The sequence below is a fragment of the Podarcis tiliguerta genome (assembly GCF_965153285.1).
Source record: "Podarcis tiliguerta genome assembly, chromosome: 11".
NCBI classification, from domain to species: domain Eukaryota; kingdom Metazoa; phylum Chordata; class Lepidosauria; order Squamata; family Lacertidae; genus Podarcis; species Podarcis tiliguerta.
Genome location: NC_139544.1, coordinates 27,482,681 through 27,506,379, shown reverse-complemented (window position 1 = coordinate 27,506,379; position 23,699 = coordinate 27,482,681). Strand labels below are relative to the sequence as shown.

The window sequence follows — 23,699 nt, the reverse complement described above, 5'->3', positions numbered from 1 at the left end:
CCTACAACAAAATGGTGCAGTATATTCTCAGAATATACTCAGAACCCCAGACATTGCATTCCCTCTCCTGGTGGTTTTTCATTCCTACTCTCCACAAATTATCTTGAGTTCTGTGCCTCATGCAGCATGCTCAAACCTCCCTGGGATGTTTTCTGTGGCTCCCTTTAAGAGTGCCCCCCCCCCAATCTGCAAACTTTGTGGTTCTCTCAAAACCACTGATGCCTCCCCTATGTGCATGGATAGTGCTGTCTGGGCTAGGCAAGGACCAGCTCTTGGAGAATGAAGATTGCTACCAGTGTATATATGCATATAAATTATATAATAAAACTCCTCCTTAGTACAAGCATTTTATTCCACTGCATCAGGTTCTGACCGTCCCCATGTAAACTAGCAGAGATGGTGCATACTAAAACATGCCAGAAGTTACAGCCACATGCTCAGCAAAACCAGACAGTGACCAAAGCCTTCCGCCATCATTACTCTACATTGAAACGCACCATAAGCAACATAGTAGATGCAGGATAAAGCGAGAGGCAGGCAGCTGCGATTTCATTTCCAGAAGATAGTGCAGTAGCATGAGGTAGTGCTGTCCTCCAGTCCATTGCTGCTCTGAAAATTAAAAAAAAGGGACACATTATGAACACTGGAAGGTTTCCGTGAAATGACATTCGGCAGATATGAAGATCCTGAGCAGTACTTTGGGAGAAAGCTTGGTTTCAAAAAAGAAACCCCTGAGATGATTATACTGGAAATGCAATACAGTGGTACCTCGGTTTTTGAACGTCTCCATTGATGAACATTTCGGTTTTTGAACGCTGTAAACCCAGAAGTAAATGCCTGAGTTTTCGAACACACCTCAGAAGTCAAACATGCCATGCAGCTTCTGCTGAGTGCAAGATCCTGGGGCCAAGCTATTGGCTATTTAATTTTTGGTTTTTGAATGTTTCGGAACTCGAACGGTCTTCTGGAACGGATTACGTTCAAAAACCGAGGTACCACTATAGTTGAAAAAAGAATATTAAGTGACCAATAACTGCCCTGGACTGTGCAAACCTATCCAAACTATGTTTTCTGCACTCTCTCTGTTGGTGCAAAAGTGTACCGAGATGGTTGCACACCATTATAAGGCTCTCACTTCTTTGCACAGTAGGAACAGCAATTTTAGTTGTTGCACTTCCTATTGCCTCCTCCAGTGAGTGATGCCCCTCTGTTAAAAGCAGAGGCTTAAAGGTTACAACCACACCATGCACTTAAAGCACATTGCTTCCAGCAAAGTATCCTGGGAAATGTAGTTTGTTAACGGTACTGGGGAACTGTATCTCTGTGAAGGGTAAGCTACAAGGCCCAGGAATCTTTGGGAAAAGCTGTTGCTTTAATTATATGGCGTGGATGTAAGTGCAACTTGAACTGAGGCAATGACTACAGTTGGCAAGGACTGGCACTTATTCTGCGGCACAGGGTTAGCATAAGCTACCTCTAGCTGACTTGGAGGTTGAAGTCACTGCTCTGTGGGAATGAGAAAGGTTAACAGGCTCTGCAGAACATATTGAAAAGCTCCTTTCTCCAGCTGTTGCTTCCAGCGTTCCAAGCCAGGCTCCCAGACAGAAGGACATCGAGAATGCTTCCAAGGGCAACTGACCTGTGAAGCAGCTGTTCATTTCCAGAGATCAGGCATTTGCAAACCCTTGCATGTTTCCAACCCTATTATTTCAAGTGTCTAGGCCTTCGGAAGAGCTGTGTGCTTGGCCTAGAAAAAGTATCTCCCCCCGCCCCCCCCCCCGCCTCTGGTATGCCTCTTTTCAACTAATACAATTCAGGAAATCGACCGCCCTACAATATCTAGCTGCAAGCAAGATGCTGGCAAGCCTCGTTTCTCTTCATCTGATGCAGCATGAGATGCCAACATACGTTCTTGCCATTTTAAAGTTGCCTCCTCATTCCTGCAGCAAGATTCCTCTGTACATTTTAAAAATACTTTTGGAGCAAGCTTTTCTCAAAATAAACCTCTGTGCAGATCAGGAATCCTTTCTGCTGTTTGTGGGAGCAGCCCGTCACACGTTTCTGCTTTGTGTGCAAGGAGTTGCACTGGCAACTACTTGAGCTATGCTCATCTTCCTCAACCTGGTGCCTTGCTGATGTTTTTTTGTTTGTGGGTTGTTGTTTTACTACTACTACTACTAATAATAATAAATTTTATTTATATCCCGCCCTCCCCAGCTGAAGCCGGGCTCAGGGCGGCTAACAACAATAAAACAGTACAAAAGTACAGCACAAACAACACTCTAAAATCATTCATTATAAAATTAATTAATTCAAGCCACTGGCAACCATTGGGCCAGAGCTCCGCGAAGATTTCCGAGGGAGGGAGTCAGGCTGTGCCCTGACCAAAGGCCTGGTGGAACAGCTCTGTCTTGCAGGCCCTGCGGAAAGATGTCAAGTCCTGCAGGGCCCTGGTCTCTTGTGACAGAGTGTTCCACCAGATCGGAGCCACGGCCAAAAAAGCCCTGGCTCTAGTTGAGGCCAGCCTAACTTCTCTGTGGCCTGGGACCTTCAAGATGTTTTTATTTGAAGACCGTAAGTTTCTCTGTGGGGCATACCAGGAGAGGCGGTCCCGTAGGTACGAGGGTCCTAGGCCGTATAGGGCTTTAAAGGTTAAAACCAGCACCTTAAACCTGATCCTGTACTCCACCGGGAGCCAGTGCAGCTGGTATAGCACTGGGTGAATGTGATCTCGCAGCGAAGACCCCATAAGGAGTCTCGCTGCGGCATTCTGCACCCGCTGGAGTTTCTGGGTCAGTCTCAAGGGCAGCCCCACGTAGAACGAGTTACAATAATCCAGTCTGGAGGTGACCGTTGCGTGGATCACAGTGGCTAGGTCAGGGCGAGAGAGATAAGGAGCCAACTGCTTAGCTTGGCGGAGATGGAAAAATGCTACAACTCCAGCCAGCGCGGCCAACAACAACATTACTTTTATTGGAGTCAAACAACATGCTATGCAAAGCATGCAGCTACGAATTTTTATTAATATGAAGCATGAGGGAATTGTAATGAGTACCACAATGCATGGGGAAATGAAGTTTAAACCTTCCGTCCACCACCAGGATCATGACCAGAGTCCCTTCCTGTCACAGCCACTTGCTTTATTAAAAAGCACCCAGCTGCGGCTAATGGTTATATGCGGATGCAATTGCAGCAAGGGAGGGAAGGTTCAAACCTCCTCTCCCTATGTGCTACCTAATACGATTCCACCCACCCCGGTGTTAGAAACTCAGATATATATAAGCTAGGCACCAAATGGCTCCTTAAACCAGGGTTACAGTCGCCAAAACAGAATGTCTAGTCGCCATTTGGGGGCCAGACGGCTCAGAAGGCTGTCTTTTTCAATAGAACGTTTTGGTTCCTTAAATTCGTTCTGATGGTGCAGATAAAATACCATGGATAGAATTATAAAGGATATGTTGTTAGTGTGTGAAAACAGGCAAGATCCAAGGACCTCCAGGCAGGCTCCTCCAGATCTTGGAGATGTCAGGTGTTATCCTGGTTGTCTTCGTTTGGTCACAAGTGGCCAATAGCTGGTGAATTTTGAACGCTGCCACAGACCACTTAGTATTAAGCAAAACGAAACACTAGATGTACTGCTCTTACGTATTGAATATAACACATAGTTTGGCACACAGGGCTGCATCTGCATTTCTTCCTCATTCTCAAGTTGGCGGGATAGCATATCCAAACACTTACCTTCACAAGGCTCCAATCTTCTGCAAAATGGATTTAAGTTCTCCACTCCTATATAGAGTGTCCAGGTCTGTAAAACCACCTATACACTTTTCTCCAATAAAGACACGAGGGACCTGGAAGAAGTGGTTAAAGTTGTTAGTTAGGATTACTCGGCAAAGAAAAATGGATTTTAGGAGCATAGTCTCCTAGGGAGGCAGGAGCTTAAAACAGAGCTATAAGAATGACAGCAAAAGATAAATGGTAAGAAAGAGAGAGGTGGCAGCTTGACTGCTAAGTTAGAGGAATAAGGGTAGTGCAGGGCTGGAGAACTGGATCTGGCCAGCAGACCTGATCCTTATCTCCCCTACCTTTATGGGTGAAATTTGACAGTTGGGTGTGGCCAGACACCTGCCAATCACCCAATGTCACAATGACATTTGGTGATGGGGTGCTTTGAAGTACCGACAATAGTACCGGCTTACATAGAATCCTGTGTGGTGCTTTGAAGTGCCAGGTAGCTGATAGTCAGAGTTCAAGGTGCAGAAAAAGGCTCTTTGAAAGTCCTGGCTGGCTACAGAGTTCCTCATGGAGCTCCCAAACAGCTGATCCCAGAGACCTTGAAGCGCAAGGTCTGAGAGGCTGACAGGCACTTACTTGAAGTTCTGCTTTTCTCCTGCGTTCCCTATGGAGAACTCCGTAAGGCAGTCGTTGTCAGCTGGTTCGCTCTCACTCTCAGTCAGCTGACTCACAGTGACAACATGCCTCCCTTGCCAATGCACAATCAGGAGTGCGTTTTAAGGTTCCCAACTGGGCATTGGCAGCCACACCCCCACCTGCCCCTCACCTGACACTGTATGTGATGTCAGGTGCATGCAGCTAGCGGTGAAGCAATCTGATCCAGTACCCGGAGCAGTGCTTGTTCCAGGGGGTGTGGTGCGCATCCTGGGGGGTGCATTTTGTCATCCTTCCTTTGGAACGGTACCCGGTGCGCCCCCCCCGCCCCCCTCTCAGAACGCCCCTGCGTGCAGCAAGTTGGCGTGGGGAGAAGAAAAAAAATACAGCCTCCCAGGGTAAATTGAGACCCATGCCAGGCCTAATTAAGCCTGTGGATCAGACCTTCCTCACTCCTGGAGTGAACAGGATTTCCAGGTACAAATCTGAAGACTCTTCCCCCTCACTTAGGGTGCTGGAAGTTCCCAAGACGGTATACAGTGATGGCACCTCTTCCAATAATTCCTTCAATCTGCTTCTCTTCCGTGTTGTGAACCATGGGATAGAGTGGCAAGCAAATGGAACAGAAAAGCAGGCCCAAAATACCACAAGGTCACATCTGTATCTTGCAGGCCATAAAGACAAGTTCTTGCTGTGTGTGATGCTGTAAATTTCAGGGCAAGCAATGCTAGAGGCAGCTCATCTCTTCAGGATGCAGAAAAGACTGTTGTAACAAGAACTATTGCAGCTGAATCTCAGGTAACAGGAAATTTGCACATGACAAATTTCCATCAGGAGCAGGTGTGATTTACCCTCCCATGCACTACTGCAAAGGTCACTGTGCCATAGGCCTTGGACTTCATCGCCTAGATTTGCATAACTTGCTTTTGCCAAGGAGGAAGTGCCTTCTTAGCACTAAGGATTCTTGTTGCAGCTTGCAGTAACTCTCAGAAGGCCCCTATCCAGAACATTTGAAGACCAGTGATATGTGCCTGCCGTCATTCTTGGCCTGAAGCTAATGTATCAGGAGGTTTTACTCAACATCTCTTATCTGTTGCTCACCAGCACAGTACGAAGCTCCTCACATGAAGCCCTGTTTTGCGGCATTAAGCTGTGGATTTTAATCGGAGGTGCTGTTCTCAGTGCAATAATGTTAAGTTTAATTAGATATAGGTCCCCACAATACAACAGGCACAGTCCCTCGTTCCTTCTGAAGTTCTGTGGTGCAAATCCCATTGAGGTGAATGGGATGGGCAACCACCCAACCATACTTCTATGCAGGTTCTGTTCATTTCGGTGGGACTTGCAAACAGGGAATTCCCAGGGGATTTGGCTTCTACCGGCTCTCCAAGAAGAAACCTCTGAAATCGGAAGAAACGTCCTTCAGGATTATTCTGCCATAGTGGCCCACCTATGGGAAGTCCCATAGAGGTAATATATACCCCATCCTGAATGATAGCCACCAAAAGCTCTATCTATAAATTTATCTAATCCCCTTTTAAAGCAATTCAAGTTGGTAGCCAATTCCAGTTATGCACTATGTGAAGTAGTGCACCCAGTTGCCTGTCCTGAATCTTCCAACATTCATCTCCACTGGATGACCCCAGAGAGAAGGAGATAAACTTTTTTTTCTAAGCTAAAAGCCCCCCAAAGCTTGTAACCTTTCCTCATGGTGAGTTCCTCTTTCTTTGAACCTTTCTCCATTTCTACAGCATCTCCCCCCCTTTTTTGATGAGGCAACCAAGACTGTATACAGTATACCCTGCTGCCCCACAGATTTGTATAGCGTTATTATGACATGCAGTTAAGTGCAGCTGTTCCTTTGTTTTACATCCAGCTCGGAAAGGGGAAACAGAAGTGCTGCCCATTAACTTTATGCATTATAGGCAGCCATTCAAGAGACAAGGGCAGGGCCAGCAGAAATGTTGGCAACCCACCAACGGACTGTGCCAATTATCATCATGGCTGAGACACCATGCGCCTCATTTACAACTGGGGTGGCTCCAAGAAGCTGTTGGGAGTCTAAATTCCCATCAGGTCTAGCCAGCCTAGCTGATGGTCAAGGATGATGGGAGATGGACTCCAGTAACAAAAGGAGAGCCGCTGAAGTAGAAATTCTGAAAACCTGTGGTCAGAGAAGCCAGCTTCATATACGCAAGGGTATAGCCTGAACACAAAACTCACAGGCTCTTCGCCCTGCAGTGCATAACTAAATGGAAGCCTGACTAATTGAGAATTCCAAAAGGGATTTACCTCCCTTGCCCAACACCCTGCCCTGTTAAGAAATCTGAATTCCCTAAAGCGTCCCTGCTCCAGGCATGTTGCTCATCTAGAAAAGTTTGAAGGAAGAAGTTGCGTTAAGTTTCACAAAGGGAAGAAGTGGCACGGGAAGGCAGACCTTATGGCTTCTCTATTGCAAAATGAGAATGAGCTGGTTATGGCTTAACTTACATTATAGTTGCCACATGTTCCTTTGGAAATAGTACAAGGTTTTACAGGAGTGATCTATCAGGCTGCTAGTCTGGTCCACCCCTGGAGGGATTGGTTTTAAGTACAGTGCTTAAAATACTGAAATGTTTCAATTTCTGTGTACTCTAGTTACAATATATTTCAAAAGATTCACACCTTACTAGATATGTTTCAAAAGACTCACGTCTTACTAGGTACAACGTTTCAAAAGACCCGCTTCTTAATAGTTATGTTTCAAAAGACTTACATTGTGTCTTACAAAAATCTTTCTCACCTATAGAAGAATTCTGGAAACTGTTCCAGAAGATGCACATTCTTGCTGTGAGTGTCAAGAATGATTTATCTTACCCATCACATCTCATGTGACACTTGCTCTCATCACCACCACCACCATTTATATATACTGCTTGATTGTAAGAAAACAAAGCAGTTTACATGTGCCTACATGTCTTTTTTTTTTTTTAAGGGCTGGTTGGACTCTGTTAAATCCCACAATGGAAAAAAGTAGAGCAGGATGGTGTGCTAGCTTGCTAATCCCACCATAGCCTAAATGAGCATGACTTTGAACCCTTCTGCACTACACATTTAAAGTGGTTTGAAACCTCTATTGAACAGTGATGGCTTCTCCTCAAGAATCCTGGAAACCATAGTTTTTTAAGGCTGTTGATAATTTTTGGGAGACACCTGTTCTCATAGAGTTAACAGTTTCTAGAGTTCCCGGGGAAGAGGGATTGGTTGCATCTCTGTGAGGGGAACAGGGGCTTCCTAACAACTCTCAGCACCTCCCACAGTAGCTCACCCCCTGATTTCAGGTGAGCTACAAGCAAAAAAATACCTCACAAGGGCATATGAAGGGCAACGTGGTCCTGAGCTGCCCTGGAAGAACAGAGATCTTTGCAAAGCTGGGTAGCAGAAGTGGCCCTTAAGTTATAAGGGCCACCTCCACTACCCAGCTTTGTTTCTATCCTATCCTCACCCCCAGTTGGAGCTTAAGGCCCCCACTGTATTCACACAACAACCCTGTGAGGTAGGTAGCAAACACAAAACGCCCTATGGACCAGACCAAAAGTCTCTACAGTCCAGTATCCTGCTTCTCACAGAAAGTGACTCAGGTGGGGATGGATGGGCGTTAACGCAAGATTCCCGCAATCCTCTCGTCATTACATCGCAGCAGCACTGAGCGCAACGGTATCCAAAGACAGATGCTCGTTTCCGCACAAAGTAGCCCCAGAGATCCATTGAGAGCTCAGAACCTTTGCTCAGAACTTTGCTGTAGGCGCTCAAGGCGGGGTCATTTCCTGAGCCATGCGTAAAAAGACTTCCAGCGCTGTCCACAAGTTGGAGAGCTTTTTCCAGTTGATGTCATGGGGGGGGGGGAGCCACTTCCTACGGTAGGGTGGAGGAATCTACAGAGAAATGCACGGCTAGAAAGCAGAAAAAAAAATATTGCTTTCCTTCTCCCTCGCGCGCAAGAATTAGGATTATTGAAAGGGAACTCACTGTTCTGGCCCCCGTTATCTCCAAAAGATAGTCCTGGATAGCAGACATGTCGCTTCGGGTGGTGAGATCCACATACTCGAAGTGCCCAGGCTTGAGATGAAGTCCTTCCAGGAGCTTGACAGCGTCGTGGCAGTAAGGACAGCTCGACTTGCCGAATACAACCACCTTATCAGCTTTCAGCTTGCTGTTGACGAATTGCTGAGCCATTCTGGGACCTTTGCCGCCTCTCCACAAGCAGCCTCGCGCAACTGGAAGATTGCAGCAGCTCCCGCCGCGCTGTGCACTATTTTATGAGTTACAGCCGTCGCTCCTCCTTTAAGGGACAACACCCTGTAGGAGGAGCCCTCGCCCTCTCTTATCTGCGGCTTTCTTGTTTCTTTTTTTAAAAAAAAAATGTCAGAAAGGACTATGAACAGTTGCCCAGTGGAAGTGTTATGGTCTGTATTCCCTACACAAGCCGCGTGGTAAATAATTTGCTGGCGCGCCCTTAGTCCATTTTGAACGGAAATTGTTTGCTTCATAGCATCTGCATGGCCTTTGTTTGTTTTGGATAGAAGAGTCTTCCTTGCAGCAGTCAAACTTGCTTCCTGAGGTGCAACTCCTACAGAACGGCGTGAGACCAACTTCCAAGTAAATATGCACAGTTTTCTGTGGGATTGAAAGGCAGGCTAGAAATCCCTCTAATGGACTCGGAAGGGACACTGATGATCATCTAGTCCAAGCCCCTGCAATGCAGGGGGAATCGAACCTGCAACCTTGGCATTATCAGCAGCGTGGTCTAACCAACCAAGTGAAAAGTTTGGTCTGCAACAGAAAGTCATGCCTCTTCTTTCCTGGTGACATTGGCATTGTATTTACTGGCTCTGCTGGGCTTGTTCGTGTGACAAAATAGCCACAGAGCTAGAAGCAACAGGTGCCTTGATACAATGCACTTTCCAAGACTGAAATCCGAAACTAGAGTGGCCAGATGCAAAAGAAGACAGGACTCCTGTGTAGAAAATAAAATAATAATAATAATAATAATAATAATAATAATAATAATAATTCATCATACAGTGTGTTTATATACTTATCTTTGGCCCAAAGGTTCCCATAGTGAACATGTTATTACAACAAAATATACAGTAAAGTAAATGCCATAAACCAAGCTAAGCAGGAAGCCTCATTGAACACAGTGGAATTTACTTTGGAGTAGACATATATGGGACTGCACTCCTCAGATCCTGGAAATGGGGGAGGGACACCCACCTTGGCCTCCAGATTTATGTATTTATCACATTTTCATCTGTTTCTTTTTCTCGTCAGGTATAATTGGACGCACACAACCTCTTATACTATGCATGGAGGAACAAAAGAATAGATCAAAAGTCTCACTGAGAGCTAGAAGCTTCAGATTTTCACCTGCCTAGGATTTCCCTCATCTGACTGAGCTGGGTGCACACAACTGGTTTTGCCCAGATTGCAAGGGCTTCTCCTGTTGTATCCTCCCACGATCATATGAAGTAGGATATTCTGAGAATACTTTCAGATCAAAAAGGGTGTAACTTCTAACACAGAGATTGGATTTCTCTCTCTCTAAAAACATGGCAGGAAGGAAGGAAGGAGTCTGGAGAAACAGAGGAAATAACTTCTCTTAATATTATAATAAAAATACATTAAAAATTGAGTTACCCTGCAACAGATTTTAAATGAAAAGGATTGCATCCATTGTTAGTTTTCCTCAGAGCAGACCCACTGAAATTAAAAGATCTAAGTTGATCATCTTCATTAATTTCAGTGGGTTTACTCTGAGTAAACACACCATTGGAGACAACCCAAAGACAACGACATTTTCACAGTGCATTTCACACAGGTGACCTGAGGAACTCCTTGCCTCCGGAAGGAGTAGCATGCTTGAGCTGAAAACTATTATATAAATCTATCAACATGATTATAAGATTATCAGTTAGGTAAGCTGCCCATTTCGTTAAAGCACCAAACTGGATAGCAGGAAAAGGATTGTCCCATTTAGGACACAACCTCTGATCTGTGTATTGCAGTACAGGATATTGGGATGAATGAATGATGCATTGTTCTGACTCCCTGATTGACTAAGACTCCTCACATGTGACAACTGCAGCTCTTGTGAGACTATTGCAAAACCCTTTTTGAAATGCAGTGTCAAGAAACTTGGCATATTGCCAAGTTTTAGCAACAGTGTCATCTCCACAGCCATGTTAGGAAAGCTGTGTCACATCTGTATGTTGCCGGTAAACAAGCCACAAAGTCGGCGAATAACTCTGGACTGTCATTGCCTGTCATACTTGCAGTCCCATGTTTGTCATGTACTACTTCTTCTTTGGCGATCACTCGTAGCCAAGTAAGATTGTCTTCCATAAACACGGTTTTAACAATGAGTCCGTAAGTGACTGTGGAGGCCAGTTCTGGATCCACACGTCCTTCCACAGTGGGGACATAGGTTTTCCCGGCTGTGGAGATGGCACATCGCTATCAGCTGGGGCCACGTGGCTTCCCTGAACTAGTCAATGCTCTCAGTTTAACCTAACTCACTTGTCATGAGGATAATAATAATAATAATTGATTATTTATGCCTTGGCCATCTGGCTGGGCCTCCCCAGCCACTCTGGGCAGCTTCCAACAGAACACTAAAATACAATAACCTATGAAACATTAAAAGCTTCCCTAAACAGGACTGCTTTCAGATGTCTTCTAAAAGTTTGGTAGTTATTTTTCTCTTTGACATCTGGTGGGAGGGCGTTCCACAGGGTAGGTGCCACTACCGAGAAGGCCCTCTGCCTGGTTCCCTGTAACCTGGCTTCTCATAGCGAGGGAAGCACCAGAAGGCCCTCGGCGCTGGACCTCAGTGTCTGGGCTGAACGATGGGGGTGGAGACGCTCCTTCAGGTATACTGGACCGAGGCCGTTTAGGGCTTTAAAGGTCAGCCCCAACACTTTGAATTGTGCTCGGAAACGTCCTGGGAGCCAGTGTAGGATAAATTAGGGATCACAGAAGCCTAGAACTGTGGAGTTGGAAGGGACCACGAGGGTCATCTAGTCCAACCCCCTGCTATGCAGGAATTCTTTGCCCAATGTGGGGCTCAAACCCACAACCCTGAGATTAGGAATCTCATGCTCTACCAACTGAGCTACCTGCCTCTCCACAATCAGCTTGATTGAAATGGGATACAAGCATGTGTGCTGATAAAGTGATATCAGGGTCCATATTTTAACCCAGATTTATAAGCTTTGGCCACCATCTGAAGGCCACTCTGAGTCTCTCCACATGTTGCAGACATTATGTTTGAAGCTGTTCCACGTGTGGATTAGGCACTTCTCATCAGCAGAAATCTTTTAAGAAGAGGACACTGGAACGCCTCTCATATCTACGTGCAAAATCTAGAGGATGAGTGGCGAAGCTACTTGGGTCAGTGAGGGAGCACACAGGGAATTCTGAGGAATTGTAGACGGTGCCAGTCAGAAAATGCTGCCTTGAGGGCCTGTAGGAGATGACAAGCCTGGGCAAACAGGAACTGAACAGGAAGAGCAAATAATCTCTCACCCATTGTGGATTTTTGAGCTGATATTGACTTGGACCTTTCACAGTAGGTACTAGCAAGCACACTTACACATTGGCAACCCATTATATAGAGTCTTTTGGGAGCAATGCAGGGCTGAGTTTTCTTACTGCCCTGAAACTAAATGCCAAGAATATTCATCATAGATTGAAGTTTTCAGTTTTTCCAAAGCAAAGTGCCTTATAGTGGTACCTCGGGTTACATACGCTTCAGGTTACATACACTTCAGGTTACAGACTCTGCTAACCCAGAAATAGTACCTCGGGTTAAGAACGTTGCTTTAGGATGAGAACAGAAATCGTGCTCCGGCGGTGCAGCAGCAGCAGGAGGCCCCATTAGCTAAAGTGGTGCTTCAGGTTAAGAACAGTTTCAGGTTAAGAACGGACCTCTGGAACGAATTAGGTGCTTAACCCGAGGTACCACTGTACTCTGAATCAAGAAAAAGACTTACTTTCTTACTGACATTGATTTTACCCTGTGACTTTAAATTGATACGTAGTTTGACCAGCCTACATGGGAACCCTGAAATTTCTTACCATATGGAGATTTTGTTTTGTTTTGTTTTGTTTTTGTTATTGAATTTTTAAAAATATCATTGCCTGGAGTGAGTTTTTATTAAAGCACTCGGGAATCCTGAGCTATCATTTTGGATTGACTTGTCTAACTTTGCATTAATTAAAAAAAAAATGTTATTAAGAAGGATAACAAATACAATAATATGCTCTGGCACAGAAATCACAAGGATTACATTGGCTGTGTTATTGCCTATTCAGCCTTTCAAGCCTGCAGACTCAACCCTCAGGAGGGATTAAGCTGATTGCAACCAATTTTTAAAATTGTGTCATGGCACAAACCTATGGATGCCAAGTTGCATTTTGACTGTGATCTATTCATCATCTGCAATATTTAGCACCCATGTGCCTTATACAGAAAACACATCTAGGCAGTGGCGTAGCGTGGGTTGTCAGCACCCGGGGCAAGGCAAGTAATTTGCGCCCCCTAACCCGTGGATTTTAGTAGGGGCAGAGAGCTGCGAGTGCGAGCACGCCCCCCCCCCCAGATGTTGCGCCCGGTGCGGCCGGCCCCCCCTGCACCCCCCACGCTACACCACTGCATCTAGGAGACTAGAGATGTGCTCTTGATTTAGGTCCTCTTAAACCCCATGGGTCTCCTTGAATAGGTACTGTTCCTGCCACTGAAATGAACAGAGGAGCCTGCAAAAAGCACACACAAACAGAAAACAGATTCCAGGGTGCTGTGCAGTGTCCCGGAATCACACAAGGGTTTGTTTATTTTAATCAATTACAATTTTATGCCGCCCTTCTTCCAAGGAGCTCAGGGTGGCATTAATTGTTCCCCTCCTTCCTCATCACACCTCTGTTATATGCTGAATGGAGAGATTGTTACTAGCCAAACATCATCTGGTCAGATCCAGAGCTCAGCAGGTATTCAAACCATCTCAATCCTACTCTGACCCTCTAACTGCTACTCCATACTACCTCTCAGTTTGCTAAGGAAGTAGCATTAATATTTGTGGTGGGTGGCATTACTGTTCTGTACCCGCCAACATTTAGCCAATGAAAATAGGGAAGATAATAATAATAATAATAATAATAATAATAATAATAATAATAATGTAGCCCGCCCATCTGACTGGGTTGCCCCAGCCACTCTGGGCGGCTTCCAACTTATATAAAAACATAATAGAACATTGAACATTTTAAAAACTTCCCTATACAGGCTTCCTTCAGATATCTTCCAAAGGTTAAGTAGTTACTTATTTCCTTGGCTTGGGGGTAGCATAACTCCATACCCTCCAACATTTTTCTGATGAAAATCGGGACGCCCTAAGGAAAAGCGGTGACATTCTTAGATCAAATCAGAAACCAGGATGGCTTCTGTAAATCCTGGATTGTCCCTGGAAAATAGGGACACTTGGAGGGTCTTCTGTTTCAAATGCTGAATATTATTCCTATTTGGCTATAGTTATATATCTGCACACTAATTCATTCAAAACTTTATTAATCTTGCTGCTTTGCTCTTTCAGATTCTGCTGTCATTTTGTCTGTTTCGCCATTTTAAGGTGGTTTCGTAGTTTCTCTCTTTCCAGCATTTTAATTATTTCTTTCTGTCTTGCAAGCAGCATTTAAAGTGTTTGTAACCGCAAGGCAGGGTGTGAGCAATTTAAAGGAAGGAAAGGAATGAACCCAGCTTGCACTTCCTTTCTGAGAGTAGAAACGCACATTTCTAGCTGTTACGGGAAGTTCTTCCAAGGCAGCTTAAAGTGTGTGAAGAGGAAATGGAACTCCCACAGCCCAGCATTCTGCCCCATACAGGAACTCCTTTGCTGGGCTGAGGGCCATTTCAGAATAAGCGGTAAATGTCACGTTTTCCGTTTGGATTGCTACATCTTTGAAAGTCCCGTTTTCAGACTTGTAACCAGAGTGCCTTTCTCTAGACGTGTGCCAGCTTCATAAGTGACGTGAGAGTATTGTTATAGGTTGTGTTTTTTTGGGGGGGGGAACCTCTAAACACTAGAAATTAAGAAATGGTAGGATTTTGATTATTTGGGATTTGAAGGGAATATACAATCTGCAGAGGAATTCCTGGGTTAGCCTATGCACAGACCCTGGAATCCCGTGCATGGCTTGGCAGGGATTCGGGTGACCTGTAATAGTATATTCTACTTGGGGACAAGGCATGCAAATGTTCAAACATGCTTCGAACTATGGGCGTGCCAAGTTACTGCTTTCTATCTACTATGGAAGTAGCTTACTTATTTTGGGGTATAACACGAACTTTTTGTGTGACAGAGATCAGGATGCGACCATGGGTACCCGGAGCTGTGCGCGCCATGCAGCATGCATGGCTGTGGCACCAAAATCTGTGTCACCTGGAACAACTTGAACCCTAAATAATTTGGGTGTGCACTTCGGGTCCTGCATTTTGAGGGGGGGGAGAGGTATACAAATGTTCAATTTTCAGATTTTTCTTCATGTTGTGGCATCTTAAACTATACTTACCCCACTTTTCAGATTCTAGCACATCAGAAAATAACTTCATTATTTTGATATCCCTGGGAGTAAGGAAAATGAAAAAGAAAACACAAGCCTATTGGTGCACACAAAGTGCCATAATGTACCTAATTTCAACAGAGCTGACCTTTTAAAAAGTGGTTGGTTGATTGCTTATTTTATTCTAAGATTATCATAGATAAACTATTTCATCCCTAGGTTTATTCATTGTGGTTGAGGAGACGGTGAAGGCATTTCAAGTTCATGTAACAACAATAATAAAACATATTCCTGAGGTGTTGCTATTAAGGATGACTTGGACAGGCATGAATATCAATAGTCTGCTCCTTCCTACACCCTGCCATGTCGCCTTGCTTCATTTTGGAGGGATGAATATGGAACTGGAGCATGAGGTGTGGATAATTTCAGCAAGCACGGAGACTAGATTAAGATGCCAGTCTATCAATTGTGCAATTTTAGCTTGCTGTGGCTTCCATTACTAAAGTACCATGAGGAATTACAGCAGCTATAAATAACTCTGGGCTGTGAGGCAAAAGTAGGTGTATACAGCTGTCTTGTTGCTATAACAACCGCTTGTGACTGGGGAAGGGGGGGAAAGTGTAAGATATACATCCTGAGAGCAGAAATAGGGTTTGTTTGTTTTTCAGGGAAATTAAGATAATGAAATACACGTTTAAGCCGTGGTACTAAGCTGGTGATGGTGACATTCTGAGACCTTTCTCCTGAAAGACCTACATTGGCTCCTACATTGGAAATTGTAGAAGCTATCCCATTTAATTTTGGTCACTGACTGTCCCATCTCAGAAGCCAATTCAAAAAGGCATGCCCAAAACTTACTTCTGCACTTGCTGGTTTGGGTCATTTATGTTTAAGAGTCTTCTTCTTTTTCTTCTTCTTCTTCTTTGGTGATCCCTCGTAGCCTAGTAAGATTGTCTTCCATAAACACAGTTTTAAAAGTGAGTTCGTAAGTGACTGTGGAGGCCCATTCTGGATCCACACATCCTTCCACAGTGGGGACATTGGTTTCCGGGCGGTAGTTGATCACGGTGTGGATTTGCCAAGCGTGCCTTCCTCTTGGCATGTTTCTCCCTTGCGTCCTGAGTTTGAGCGTCTTCAAAGCTCATGGCACCTTTGGTAAAGGCTGTTCTCCAATTGGAGCACTTGCAGGCCAGTGTTCCCCAGTTGTCAATGTTTATACTACATTTTTAAAGATTTGCCTTGCATTTTTCACTTGCTGGAATGGAGGCATTTAAGTTTAAGAGCAGTTTAGTGTTGACATAAGGTGTCAAGAGGAGAGGAGCAGGTGGCAGCAGGGGTGGAGGAAGGGGGTGCAGTGGGGGCGGCCCCCTGGTGTCTTCGCTTAGGGGGGTGACATTTGGCATGCAGCTCACCCGCGACTCCCAAGACTACCCCGAGCTGTCGGGGGAAGGGGGGAGCTGCGCCGCTTTGCCCCCCTTCCCTCTTTGTTTTTACAGCTGGGGGAGGCTTGGGAATTGCGGGCGGGCGGTGCACCAAACAGGGCCTTGCAGAGCCAGGCAGAGGCCCGGGCCAGGTAGATAATGTGGGGCCCCCCTTTTTTTTACCCTGGGGATAACCGAAGTCTTATAAATAAGTAAGTATATAAATAATTTTCACAAAAGTTATGCTGACAAATAATTTTATTTCAAGGCTTGAACCGTATCTGCATATAAGGACAAAATGGAAAATATAGATATACAATAGTGCTTTTTAAAAATACACCCACCCATTCTGCGCTCCTCTGAGGAGCCGATTGCAGGCCCCGCCCCGGACACCGGGGAAGCTTTTCTCTTGCGCTGCCAGCCATGGCCCCAGGGAATCCGCCCACCGCCTCCGTGTTCGTCCCAGTGCATCCCCTGCGATTGTGAATATGCTGACTGACGCCCCCTTTGGAATCGGAGACCTGGGCCAAGTGGCCCATATGCCCCCCCCCATCTGGGCCTGGTGCCAAATGTCTGCCATCGGCGGCTCGCTCCACCCCCGTGGGCGGCTCGTTCTGCCCCTGGCTGCAGGGCGCTCACACCACTCCGTGCACCTGAGCTGCTATCCACGCCCCGGCCCCCTCAGGAGTGCGGCCCACCCTAGGCAGCACAGCCATATGCTTCACCGCTGAGTGGCAGCAGCAGTGAGCAACAAGGGCAGTAGGTGTGGGCCCTTGGGGGGGCCTTCAGAGCCAGTTCCAGTTCCAAGGTGGCAGCAGAGGGACCCTCTCCCCTCAGGGGCTGACTGGGATGGTGGCAGCAGCTGTTACTCGCAGCTGAAGAAGGATGTCAGGAGCAGGGCAGCAATAAATCACACGGCGTCAATGAGGTTAACTCTTTATTCAAGGAAACTGGGTTGGCTCAGGAAGCCAGGCCTAATGAGCACAGCAACTCGTCCGGGTAAATCTTGCCCCTATGAAGCATTTGTGTGGACTGAAGGTCCCCGACTTCCCACAGTTGTCTAAGTCTCCTCCTCCCGCTGGCTTTATGAGTTTGTTCAAAGAAGTATTTTCTCATGGTGTTATATATTCAAAGGTGCATACAATATGCTGATTATCCACTAGGTGGCAGCATTGTATCATTGCACCACATTTCCATTTTATTAAACAGCAGAAAGAATCGCTGCTTGCAATCAGCTTTGAGAATCGCTTTTTCCCGAAGGACTATTGATATCTCGCTTGTGATATGCATAAATTCTACCTCCCCGAGATTTGCAGTCCCAGAGAGTACAGCTGTTGGCCATCATGGGTCAGTGAATCATTGATCAATGGTCAGTGACTCTGGTCCAACTCTAATTGAACTTTGTATGAGCAACTAATGGCTCACCCATATCCTTCAAATTCAGCACATGCGGAAGCTGCCTTCTTCAGCGTTGGACAGGAGAAGTCTCTAACTCCCCAAGGGTTTGAGGCGCATCGGCTACCCTCACCTGGTTTAGCTGGTCAGCCAAAGCTATTCCAGGGTTTGACTGCTGTTGCATATTGACAGCTTCTAGGAGCTACAGGTGAGAGTTGTGTTGACCCAAAAGGCAAGCTGGTCTGGAAGCCCTGCTTGCAGCATATTGATGATCAAGATGACCCCTGCCTAATCGATAACACCTGTAGTGCTGAGCTCGTATGTGTTTCACAAGCTTTCCCTCCCCCCCATTTCATTTCATTTCATTTAATTTAATTTGTACACCACCTTTCTATATTACTATACACAAGGTGCTTTGCAAGCTGAAGAAACAACAAATATCGTACACCTTATAACAAGCTGATCCAACACAGAAATGTCACAATAAAAACATAGCTTTAAAATAAACAACTTATATCGAATAAAGTAACATCCATCAGCATATAATAGAACACAATAAAATTAAATATCAGCAAAGAATAATTAAACAGAAATTTATTCTTTAAAATCGCAACAAATAATTTCTAAACTGTAACCAATAAAAATAACAGCAAGTCACAGTGCATAGAAATAACACAATATAAAACTGAGAAGCAAAGACACACAATTTAGAAAACTTTTTTTTTTTTTTTAATATCCCTGAACTCCTCTTCTCTCTTCCCAGCTGCTTCTGCTCTTCTGGGAAAGGCTCCCGGGGCTGGAGAGGGTGGGGCAAAGCAGGTGGGAAAAGCCATTGCCTGATGGCCAGCAGAAAGTCTCTCTCACCTCACAGTTTGATGTATCCACAGGCCCCAGGCCAAGCTAGAGGAGGAGGTAATGGTTAAGACCAGCTCCCGGTGTTCCCATGTGATGTGACCTGCCTGGGCCTATAAAGGTTGTGTGTCTCTTTACTTGGGTATGGACAAGGCATCTCCTGGCTGTGGAGTCCGTCCCACGTGAGTGCTGTGAGCAGGGGCAAGGAGGAAGACATTGGACCTTTGCTGTAAGTTTGTACCTTCCTTGATAAATTGTTATACCTGATCACTATGGAAGTTTGGGCATCTTTCTTTGAAATTCCTGCGTATCTGAACTCCTATGTGTCCTCTGGCTCTGCAGGGCGTTTCAAGGGTGGGGGACTCAAGGTGAACAAGCTACCCCAGAAGGAGCATGATGTTCTCCCCACCCCCAACCAGAGGTGCTACCTCTCCCCTGACACCCCATACGAACTCATGAAGGAAGAAAACTAAATCCTTCTTCCCTGGATGAGAATATGTTCACATACACGTTCAGTGTTTATGTTCCCTTTGTGTGCAAGGGATAAGGGCTATGAGGCAGGAAGGGACAACATATGAAGATGGACGCTCTTAGTGGCACACATCTGACCGCAGTGTGCACATGGTTTCTCCCTTTGTACATGTATTGCCCTGTGTGAATCTCTGGTGCCAATTTTAGTGGAACAACTTGCACCCTTACTTTGACTGGCACATCCTCCCTGAGCTCCATTACGAATGCTTTGCTCTTTTTTTTACTTTTGCCCTGTGCTTGTGGAAGTGTGGAGGTTTCTTTTAGCTAAAAGTCCCCACTGAACCAGTCATCAATAGTGGGGTGCTGTTTGCACTCATCAGCTACTGATGGCCACTGCTTGGGGTTAGTCATCTTTCCCCTTGTGTCTTTCTTAACCACCAAATTATCCAAAGATCTTTTAGGGCACAAGATGGATAGACCAATAGGAGGTGAAGCCAGAGCCAACGACACGCAAACTAAGTCTACTTTTATCCCCATCCTCCTCTTCGCTCAGTTCTACAAGGGCAATGCTGAGACTAAAGTGGAGAGGTTGTCAGACAGCGCCACCTTCTGGACTGGAGGGTAGAGACAGGTTAGTGAGGCAGGGCCCATATTGACCAACCTCTACAGTGGTACTTCGCGTTAAGTACTTAATTCGTTCCGGAGGTCTGTTCTTAATCTGAAACTGTTCTTAACCTGAAGCAACACTTTAGCTAATGGGGCCTCCCGCTGCTGCCGCGCCGCCACAGCACGATTTCTGTTCTCATCCTGAAGCAAAGTTCTTAACCCGAGGTACTATTTCTGGGTTAGCAGAGTCTGTAACCTGAAGCGTATGTAACCTGAAGCGTGTGTAACCCGAGGCACCACTGTACTAGCATATATTTTTTTTGTCACTACATCTTTTGTTACCAAAACTTTTAACACTGTGACCTCACTTGAGCATGGAAGCCATCTCTCCTAAATCAAATAAGCAACTCACAAACACATTCAAAGTCAGGAGGGGATGTTGATAAAAATAACCCCATTTCCATTAAACCCCATTGAGGATTTGATACCAACAAGGGCTTGTGCAGATGTGTGTGTAACAGCTTTTTTCTCTCAAAACTTCGGAATACGATTAATGCAGCATGTAATGTGCTAAACAAGTGTTGCTAATTTGCACGACGGTTCCTGGCAATGTGGGTATTGAATCTGAATAGTCTGGAAAACACATATAACCCTATTCCCGTGAGCAGGCACAGCTGTGTAGATGCGCATTAAATTGGCATTTTTACATCGCATCTGGGTTCTCCTCCTGGGAACACTGTCTCTTCTATAGAAGAAGAAAGCGTTAGGTGTGGTATTTCTAAATATGCAAATAAGATGGAAGTCTGAACAAGCATAACCTGGAGATGAGACATCATCCCATAAATGTAGGAATCCTGCGACAAATTGTTTCTGCATCTGTTTGGAAGTGGCTTAAGCATATATGAATAGGAAAAGCAGTGCAAACACTGATCTAAATGTAGAATGTATGCTCCTAAGGCTGGGAACTTTTGTGTAATTCTATAAAGCACAGGGTGTAAAGTGACTTTTTCCAACCAGGTGCCTTCCAGCTGTTTGGGACTACAATTCTCATTAGCCCAGCCAGCATGACCAGTAGTCAGGGGATGATGAGAGTTTTAGTTTGGGGAAGGCTGGTGTAAATCAGAAGCACTATGTATAATTCCCACCTCTAGCACATTATAAAACCAATAACAGACCCTCCAAGTGTCCCTATTTTCCAGAGACAGTTCCCGATTTACAGAAGCCGCCCCGGTTTCTGATTTGATCCTGGAATGTCCTTAGGCAGAGCCGTAGCTGCAGCAGGGCTAGCTGGTTTTTTTGCCCCAGGTGAAGCCTCCAGAGGGGTACCATTGAGGTTCCCAGCCTGTGGGTGTGTGTGTGTCAAACTGGGCCTTAGACCTGTGAGAAATAAAGCCTAGTTTCACCCATGCCTTAGGATACCCCTATTTTCACCAGAGAATTGTTGGAGGGTATGGCATTATGTGACTCACGAGCCGAGGAGATAAGTAACTATTAAACTTAAGAGGACATCTGAAGGCAGCCATGTATAGTAGGGAAGTTTAAAAATGTTTAATGTTTTATTATGTTTTTATATGTGTTGGAAGCTGTCCAGAGTGGCTGGGGCAACCCAGTCAGATGGGCAGGGTATAAATATTATTATTATTGAATAGGAAACCCCTCTTTTCCTCGGAGAAATGTTGGAGGGTATGGAGTTTTTAGTCCAAACTCTGCTAGGCACCAGTAGATGGGAAAGGCTGGTGCAAATGACTAGCACTATGTATAATTCCTGCCAACAAAGGTCCGTATAGTTAAAGCTATGGTTTTCACAGTAGTGATGTATTGAAGTGAGAGCTGGACCATAAAGAAAGCTGATTGCCAAAGAATTGATGCTTTTGAATTATGGTGCTGGAGGAGACTCTTGAGAGTCCCATGGACTGCAAGAAGATCAAACCTATCCATTCTGAAGGAAATCAGATTGTGAAGCTGAGGCTCCAATACTTTGGCCACCTCATGAGAAGAGAAGACTCCCTGGAAAAGACCCTGATGTTGGGAAAGATGGAGGGCACAAGGAGAAGGGGACGACAGAGGATGAGATGGTTGGATAGTGTTCTCGAAGCTACCAGCATGAGTTTGACCAAACTGCGGGAGGCAGTGGAAGACAGGAGTGCCTGGCGTGCTCTGGTCCATGGGGTCACGAAGAGTCGGACACGACTAAACAACTAAACAACAACATGTATAATTCCCACCTCCAGCACATTTTTAAACCAATAAGCCCACCCTGTAACAGACACTCTTGGACAAGGCCCATGAGGGGCACAGAGGCTGCCATCGCCAGAGAAGTGTGGTGAGGCGGCAGCTTCTGGGAAGATATTGTGAGAGAGTTCCATGAAAGGCCAGCCGGTAAGTGACATGGTGGGCAGGGGAAGCACCATCCCATTTCGCCTCAGGTGGCAAAATGGGTTGAGCTGCCCCAGAGAAGCATCTTACTTCTTACTGGCTACCACATAGCAGCTAATCCATCACCATTTGTACTTCACAGGGAGGCTGTTGACATCATTCTTTTGTTGCTATTAAGGCAGTGACAGGGAACTATAAGAGTTTTGCACCAAAGCTCTGTCATGTCAGAGTAACGTGTAAGTGGATGTGTCAAAAGACCAGTATTTTTGTCTTTGTAATGGCTAGCAGGCTTTAAGATTAGGATATGAAAGTGATGGAGCCACAATATTTAACCTGCATTATGTGGGCAGTTTTGTTTTGTTTTGAAATAGCAGCCCAAAAAAGATCCTTCTCTGCCCCTCAAATATATAAGTGTAGTTTATTATCAGCCCATTACTGCAGAATAGGACCTATGCCATGGGTAGGCAAACTAAGGCCCGGGGGCTGGATCTGGCCCAATCGCCTTCTCAATCCAGCCCACGGATGGTCCGGGAATCAGTGTGTTTTTACATGAGTGGAATGTGTTCTTTTACGTATTTAAAATGCATCTCTGGGTTATCTGTGGGGCATAGGAATTCATTCACTATTTCCCCCCCAAAATATAGTCCGGCCCCCCAAAAGGTCTGAGGGACAGTGGACTGGCCCCCTGCTGAAAAAGTTTGCTGACCTCTGACTTATGCATTTGAGTGCATTACTTCTCACAACAACACCTTCCACTCCTGGCTCTGTTGTGCAATTTTGGCTGGTTTCTGAGACTTGTGGTTCAGCAGCTGACTCAGAATTCTCTTGCTTGGCTACAATGACCAACTGCATAGTTTACTCCAACAGCAGGTGTGGTGCTGGCTAGAAATGAATCAGGGAAATGTAAATGACAATTTATTTGATTTTTCTCTTCACCAAAGTAGGAGCTAATTAGGGCCAGGCAGACAGAAATAATAAAGAATTGTTATTTTAAAATATTAGCCTTGTTGCTGCTGTGCATCCAATTTAGATAGCAGACTGCTGGCAGCAGACCAAAGACTTTTCAAAGTGCTTTTCAAAGAAGGCTTGCCACACACCTTTGGCACGGTATAAATCCTTACAATTTGCTTTGCTGAACAGATCGAGCTCAGAACTTGCTTCTTAATTGCTCTAGTGCTTAGTTAAAAAGCTAGTGCTGCATTGGCTACCTTCCAGAAAAGACAGGAGGTACTTCCTGAGTCTGGGAGCTGGAGAGATGGCCTGTGCTTGATAGGGCTGCATACCTGTTGAAAGACCAGGGACATTGTTTAGAGGTACTCGTTCATCCAGACCTGTTACTGGAAGTCCATGGGGCCTCCATAGCTAGGAGCAAGTGCCTGGTAGTTCCAGCTATGGCTGCTTCACTGTCTGTGGGCATTCCTGCACAAAGCTAGCCACAGTAATCCATGTTCTGGTAACCTCCAGCTTGGAATACTGTACAGTGGTACCTCGGGTTACATACGCTTCAGGTTACATGCGCTTCAGGTTACAGACTCTGCTAACCCAGAAATATTACCTCGGGCTAAGAACTTTGCTTCAGGATGAGAACAGAAA

The 23,699-nt window shown here is 45.5% G+C and overlaps 1 protein-coding gene across 1 annotated transcript; it reads right to left on the bottom strand.

Annotated features, from left to right (window-relative positions):
• Positions 1 to 333: 333 nt before the first annotated feature.
• Positions 334 to 8,672, bottom strand: GLRX (glutaredoxin). The gene is made up of 3 exons (XM_083404465.1): positions 8,398 to 8,672; positions 3,739 to 3,851; positions 334 to 609 (listed from the first exon to the last, which is right to left on the bottom strand). Exons 1-2 carry the CDS (start codon positions 8,602 to 8,604, stop codon positions 3,741 to 3,743), a joined length of 318 nt encoding a protein of 105 aa, XP_083260591.1. The 5' UTR covers positions 8,605 to 8,672; the 3' UTR covers positions 334 to 609; positions 3,739 to 3,740.
• Between the last annotated feature and the right edge of the window lie 15,027 nt (positions 8,673 to 23,699).